Here is a 7757-nt window from a genome sequence, read left to right as displayed (position 1 = left end):
ATCTTCTCTTATCAGATCCGACGGTGGTCGTTTACCAGCAGTTGTATCGGACGGTCCCTGTTTTATGGATGACGTGGCCCAACCAGATTGCAAGAAACTTTATTTCTTTCAATACTTTAGATATGTTCAGGCAAAAAAAAAAACATAATGCCATTTTCCGCTGATCCTGTAACGATGTCTTTGATCTGGATGATCAGAAAATGAAGTTTCAAAACAACACAATCTGCTTCTGTTTTCTTATCACCTCGAACCGTTTGTTCTTTATAGCTCATGAGAGTAAAAACTGTTATTTCCAGTGGCTCATCAAAAAGATCATCCATTCACATCATAAGAAATAAGTACTAGACATTAGGAGCGGCACAAGGCCATTTCTCTATCGTATTTTCGGTATCAAAATCTTCATGGAAATCCTACCAGCAGGTGCATCAGACTGAATGCCTAGGCAGGATTTGCGCATTCATCGTCTCAAAATGAACCACAGTAAGTTCACCAATCATCACCCGAGGAAAAAAAAAGGATGATGAAAAATTTCAGATGCATCAAACACCCCCTAATGGCTATGGAAAGCAGTCATACGTTCCCTTCAGTCGTGAAAGAACCACCAGCTTGTCTGTCATACTCATCTTAGGTTTCGCCAGATCCAAAATGTCTTCTCTTAATCTGCAACACAAACGATTTTGTGGAAAGGTCATCCAGAGTAACCAGGAATCAAATGGTAAAGAATATGAGTTGATACTGACCTTGACCACTCGCCTGTTTCTTCTGCATGTGATTCAACAGCTCTGTATAATCTATCAAGGTTGTACAGTGTTAATCCGAACTTACAGCATGCCTCTTCCTCCTGTAAAGGAAGAAATTCAGAGGCATCATTTGTAAAGGGTGCCCCTCATTCCAATATTATTAAATTTATAATCCAAAAGTTAATAATAATAAGAGGGAGCACTCATCAAAGTGGCTTTGTCATCGATACAAAAGAAGCATTCTCAGTCAACAAATTTAGGCCGAAAAGCTCTTTAAAGATTGAGAGAATGAATCCTAAAGAGCAACTCATATAGATGTAGATAACATTACCATTCCATTAATCATGCAATTTTTAAACTCCATAAGTTTTCTCTCTGCATCAAGAAGCAGCAGCCTTCTTTGGCGCCGTGCAATCCTGCCTCTTCCCTCGGCGCCTTGGTCCTAATTTATAATTAAGACATTAGTCACCATATTTTTTTGCTTTTCTACACGCATGTCCACATACTGCAAAGATCTGTGGCACAAATAGGTTACAGGGAAACACAACAAGGCCCCACAGACCTACAGATACTTCTGACAGATGATGATATTTCAAAGAGAGAATGATAGAATCACGGAACTCTATTAACATACATTCATAATCCATGCTTGCACCACAGTGAGGAGCAAAAGCGAAACACCAAATGCAGGTAAAGCTGCAAGAATAGCGAAGTTTATCGCATTTCCTTTAAGAATCTGATCCAGTTCCAGCATTGCCCTGTGTAAGAAGAATCCAATTACATCTGTTGATGAATATTAGACAAGAAAAATATATCTTTATGCATTTTAGTTATTATTGTCAGACAGAAATAGTATAACTTACTGCTTGATATCCACTGTGCGCTTCTGAAGCTGAATGTTCAAAGTTGAAGGTGAGAATAGGAAATATCATGAAGTGGAATATTCGATGCATCCAAAATAGAGTCAAGTGAACTAACCTGGATAAGCATGGCATATGCTAACTCTCCACCGAAAAGATTCTTAACAGGATGGGTCCATTCCTTCTCATATCTGCGCAAATACATGCATATAGTTCAATGCACAAATAAACAAGATAAAGGATATGTCTACTGTCAATTTAGCTTTCCACTACAGAAGCACAATCTGAGCATTAAGTGATTAACTGGTCATCCTAAACAGAAATTTTGGAACAGCTAGCTATACAAGAAGTATGTAAATATGTAGAACCTACTACTATGTAAAATAGCTATAAAGCATGTGTAACACGAATCTTCCAGATGCTATTGGAAACTAAGAAGCTAATAAGTTAATTTCCATTATTGAAAAGTAATGTCAAATCTGTTTTAACGTCAAATGCTGGGTTTCGAGCATAGAATTACATTCATCTTGAACTTTTAACTTCTATCACCACCTTGCAGAATTTTACTGAGACATGAAATAGAGTTCCCAAGAAATTCAGATGGCTCATTGCTTTCATCCAAACATACTAGGAAACAAATGAACCCTGAAGTTGGAAGAGCCTTACGGTGCAAGGTTTACCCCACGTGCAAATATAATCACTTTAGTTTCAAAAAAGCAACTGAAACTCAAATGAAGTATATGAAGCACATGCCATGTTTTCCTTTGTGATCAAATGATCCCAAGTTCCAACCCTGAATCAAAAGCTCCTCATATGGAATTACCTCTATAATATTTGCTCTTAAAAGGTAGCAGAGAAAGATCAAGATGAAGAATTACTTTCTTCAGCATAAGGAAAATACAGTAAAATTCTTGAGAAAAAAATATTACAGGTGCCTTTTGAACTTGCAACATTTGGCCTAACACTGTAACGCATAAATGCAAACAAGTCAACACCACATCAGTTTATAGTTTTCAAACAGACTTACCTCTCCATGAAATTCTCCATAAGTGCTTGATCTGATATATCTTGTGGCAGCTTCTCATTTGAAGTTTGCTGACAAAATTCAAGCATCATCCTACAAATCCAATATGTAACCAGTGGGCTTAAAAAATGCAAAATATAATTTATGCTCCTCTAATGGACTCAGAAAAAAATGGCTGCAAAGCTGAAGTTTTGCATATTCAAGAAAATTAAAGTTTGTAATTTTTTGTTCAAGACAAAAGAAATTGCAAATTTTTTACTGAAAAAGTTACAGCACTCCAGGATGAAAAAACATTAGTCAAAACCAATAATATCAACAAAAAAGTAGATAAACGAAGAAAATCTTGGTGCTGGGTTGGGGAATCTTTTTGTTTAGGCGTCACCACTCTTTTGTACAGTATTTACTATGTCATCAATGGCTTCATCAATCATCACACCTGTACAATACTTTCATATTGTTTACTGTGGGTTAAAACGGGAATGGAAGTAGTGGGAAGTTTTCAGGACATGTCCCTAGACACCTACTGCATGACTGACTAGCTGTAGTGTAGCTGTTGCATGGCGAGGGAAGCAAGGAGTGAGAGATATTTTAGGATTTTTTTTCCATTGATTGATTCCTCAAAGCAGGTGCAGTTTGTCTGACCCTTTATACAGAGAAAGGACCTAACATATCTTATCTCAGCATAGCAGCTACTTACTTGGTATCTTGAGGACGAGGACAGAATCCTAACAGTAGTAAACAAAAGATAACAAAAAGGAAACAGAAATTCTAAGCTGGTACCACTGTGCTCTTGTGCCACCACATCTACTTCATGTCACACAAGACAAATACTCATAGTGACTACCCCACTATTTATGCCTAAAATAATTGGAAAGCACTTCAAAATATGGTGGTGGGTATCCCAAATCAAAATTACAAGCATATCTGCTGCATTATTGAAACCCCCATACTGGCATACTCGACTTAAAATTCTTGAAACCACAGGTAAATATCATCTAAAGTATTCATATCTGAGTAAACAGATGAACATGATGAAAATGCAATATTAGATATGCAATATGGTACTAATTTGTCGAGTGGCAGAAAAAACTATGTGATATGATTACCATTAAATTTGCATATTAGAGATGTAGTATCAGGGAATAACCTGCGCAATACTTCTTCATTCAGTTGGACCTCTTGTGTATCCATTACATGTTTACCTCTGTTTTTGAATGTCTCAAAAAGCTCACCTCTGATGGAAATGATCTAATGATCATCAAATGAGAATAAAACAATCATGATGCAATCACAATAACATAATTGATTTCCAAATTTTAAGAACAATATCAAAATTCAGCCACAACAAAGGTGTGGAAAAAAATTGCAGCTATATTAAATCCAACTAGAAGTTCCCCACTAAAACTTGACACTTGATCTCCTACACTAATGCTCTCTGAAGTTATATCATGTTGCATTCAATGGTTCCACAAGGAATAGTATTTAGACTATTTCGGTGCAGATGTTGGTGCATATTACTCTACTATCTGTTGATTTTTATATAATATTGTGTGCGATTTGACTTGGTGTGGTCTGCCAAAATGAATTTATGACTGTGAATCTTTTGCAATATAGCGTGTGTAACTACAAAATCATGATCATAAGTTATTGCAAACAAAAATTCAAAATTACCATTTTTGTATCACACAACTATATAATGTTGCATCTTACATTACTTATTTATTGGTAAAAAATTACAATGTCCAAAATTTTGAAACTACGTGTGTGCCTTATAATTGTCAACAAAGATAGTAGTTAGTTATATGCCTTATATACACATGTAAACTTAAGGATGTTCATGGTAATAAGTGCAAGTGCTGCAGTAAACAAACACATGAAATTGTTTCTATACTCTATCATATATGCTTATACTATAAGAAAACAGTACGGCTAGTATGCACAAGGCAGCATGCTTTTCTTTCCCTTTATCTGGTTTTCCTTTTTGTTAGACAAATATTTGCATGAATAGATTAACAAAATCTTATCCTCCTGTACCTCAGAGAACATCTCATATATGTCAATGTCGGAATAACGAGAAAAGACTTTAACTAGAATGCCTTGATTCACCCTCAGTTAACTTACACTAGCATCATTTAAAAATGCATAAGATAAATAATAGAAGGACATAAATAGAAAGTATCCTACAGGTTTCTCAACATGCACATCCCAAAATCCAGCTATTGACTCTTTGGCACTTTGAACCCAGTTGTCGATGTCAGAACTTCCCATCAAGCTACTGTGTCGCAAAAGCCACAGAGAACATGCCGAGAGACCCAACGCTCCACATGTGTAGGGCAACCAGTATATGGTCATATGTCTTGGTTTTTTATGCCTTGAGAGCTATAATTGCAGAAAATATTTGCTTCAGGCAATTAAGCAACATATAATCATCTGATAAGAAATGTAAGATTTATTGTTGTACAGTGAACAAACCCACTTATTTCTACATAACTGCAACTTACATAGTTTATAAAAGTAAAAATATGATAAATGGAGAAATCACAAAAAATAAAATACTACCTGGAGAATGCTATACATTTACACATTTACTCTGTATTGAGATACAAGTTTGGCATTGAACACATTTTCACTAGTTCATCCACATGATTAATTCTCACATCTCAAATCTCATGGTTTTGATAATCAGCATGTTGCTCCATTATATGCATGCTAATGGGGCGCCTGTTCAGAACTATAGGTATGACAATACCACTCATTTATAGTCTGAAACAATGCATATGCATATAGCTATATAAACATTTTATACAGCAAGCACAAACAGGTAGTGGGCCTGTTCAGCAAGCTGGCAGCGGCGGCTGCGGCTGCGCGTGTGCATGTGGCACTGTTGGTGCCGGCTGTGCCACAACTGCAGAACAGGCAGCCGAACAGGCCCAATCATAGAACCTCCAATAGTATAACATTGATCCAACCATACCCCATCTACAACTCAGGTAACATTAATAGAAGTAGCAAATGCGAGACAAGTTGCTGTTGTTGAAAGAGAAAGTTGCTTACCTGAGAGCAAACAAGGTTATCTAGCTTCTGGAGGTTTTGGTAGATAAAACATATAGCATCTGTTGAGGAGGCCTCTGTCCACTCTGAGTTATCATAATCAATTTCTGGTAATCTTTCAAAGAGAAGTTCAGATGGGCTTCCATCGAGTGCGAACAGTAGAGTATGCCCCTGAAGAAAATATATTACATAATGCCAAACACAAAAGTATATTATACATATAACATCCAAATGCAAGAAAAGCAAACAATGCATACCTCACAAACATTTTGGAGTGATACCTCCAATTTGGAGAAGACAGTATTCAAAACAGCAAACAGTGTGTGAAGCGATTTATCTGAATTTTCAGTTAATCCTTCTTTGAATTTGTCAACTTCGCAATAAACCTATAGAACAAGCAAGGTATGATTTGGATTTATAAATGTGGAACTGTGTCATGTAAAACAAACAATGTTATCAAAGAGTTAGAAAATTGGGTTTGAATGATCTGACTAGAGTAGTACAGCAATTTTTGGAAGCGAGCAACTACAAAGTTAGCTTTGAAAGAACTGCTGACACGAGTTTTATTCTACTAGACATAAGCATTTGTAATGATAAACATCTGACTAAACAAACCTCAGCAAGAAAAGCAGCCAAGCAGTGTTGCATGTTTGTCAGGACAGCAAGTTTTGTTGAGACCATATCAGATGCAGAGTGCAAAATGTACTGGGTTGGACTCTCATTGCTCCTTAGTCTAGTCAATGTCTGATATGTTGCTTTAACAAAGGCCCTTGGTCCCCTTTCAAAGATCATAAAATACATTTTCTGTGAATTTGTTCCCTGAATAAATATAACAGAACCAAAAATAGGTAAATAGCATGAAGTATAAGATGCACTCTTTTAATTAATTGCAGCGTAAAAAAAATAAAAGATTTATGAATTAACTTGAGACCTCAGCTTTGGACTGCCAAAAGAGTAAGCTTTTCTGAATACCATGCAAACTACACAGCGTGTGTTGTACAATATCTTCTAGGATGCCAAAAGCTTTGGGCGTCTCACCGGTAGCCCTGAAAGTAACAAATGATTTAAAAAACAAACTTCATGCAATTATGTGTCATCAGTCATCACGGTCATCGACGACGCAAAGAAAATACCAGAACATTAGGCATTAGCCACACGCTTACACAACATTCCTATCAGATATTCGCATTTGTAATCGGTAGATTTTGCCTATATTGCACCTAGTCACTAATTCCAAACGCATTGTACGAATTCCTCACATACCACCAGCTACCAACCTAAAACCCCAAAATTTGCCCAAATTTACTCGGTCTGTCCAGTCCACGAATGCACTAGCATAACACTAGCAAGCGAGAGCTTGCAGCACAAGCATAAGAAGCACAGGAGGCACACTAAAATCCAAGCAGTGGTTTCTCACCGGGCGGAATGGGCGGCGGCTGTGCGGAAGGGGAGCGGAAGAGCAGGGCGTCGGCGGCGGCGGGGGCGGCGGTCCGAGAGCGAAGGGAGGCGGGCGAGGAGGGAGCCCCATAGGCGTGCGGGCACTGCCAGGGCGGCCGCGGCGGCGTGTCTCGCGGCCTCGATCGGGTCGCCGGAGCTAGGGCTCGGCGGAGGCGGAGAGATCGCCATAGCGCCGCCGCCGTGGGGGCCTCCGGCTGCGGACTTCGAATTTCCCTTTTTTTTTTCTGACTGTTCGGGGAAAACTCTCTGCTTTACCCCCTCAACCTTTCACAAAATCACAAAACACCCCCTTCTATTACCAAAAACCCTACTGTCTGCGCCTTCAAATTTGGAGTCCTTTACCCTATGTCATTAATAAAGTTGCTGGTTACCTGTATGCCAAAAAAAAGTTTAGAGTTACATGTATACCATGAGCCCAACTTTCGTTGACCCGTGTGCTATTTTGGATGGATGGAGACATAACAGAGGTGTTAGGGGTTGTTAGGGGCTGTGTAAAGACGGTTTTGCCCTTATGTACAATAATGGGTTTAAAAAATTAGAAAAGTGAAAAATAATTTAGGAAAAGCGTTAAAAATCAGAAAAAATGAAAAATAATATTTAAAAAAGGTAAAAATCAGAAAAAGT

At 37.9% G+C, this 7757-nt stretch overlaps 1 protein-coding gene across 1 annotated transcript; it reads right to left on the bottom strand.

Annotated features, from left to right (window-relative positions):
- Nucleotides 1-300: 300 nt before the first annotated feature.
- LOC9267254 (protein DGS1, mitochondrial) lies at nucleotides 301-7359 on the bottom strand. Its single transcript, XM_015776291.3, has 14 exons — nucleotides 7093-7359; nucleotides 6607-6721; nucleotides 6291-6494; nucleotides 5933-6061; nucleotides 5679-5846; nucleotides 4809-5003; nucleotides 3772-3872; nucleotides 2628-2717; nucleotides 1719-1791; nucleotides 1604-1632; nucleotides 1375-1498; nucleotides 1072-1182; nucleotides 741-841; nucleotides 301-660 (listed from the first exon to the last, which is right to left on the bottom strand). The coding sequence occupies exons 1-14, from the start codon at nucleotides 7299-7301 to the stop codon at nucleotides 558-560; spliced, it is 1752 nt and encodes a 583-aa protein (XP_015631777.1). The 5' UTR covers nucleotides 7302-7359; the 3' UTR covers nucleotides 301-557.
- Nucleotides 7360-7757: the final 398 nt, after the last annotated feature.

Source organism: Oryza sativa, chromosome 3 (assembly GCF_034140825.1).
Source record: "Oryza sativa Japonica Group chromosome 3, ASM3414082v1".
Taxonomy (NCBI): domain Eukaryota; kingdom Viridiplantae; phylum Streptophyta; class Magnoliopsida; order Poales; family Poaceae; genus Oryza; species Oryza sativa.
Note: the sequence above shows the minus strand (reverse complement) of the source record. Positions and strands in the feature narration are given on the sequence as shown.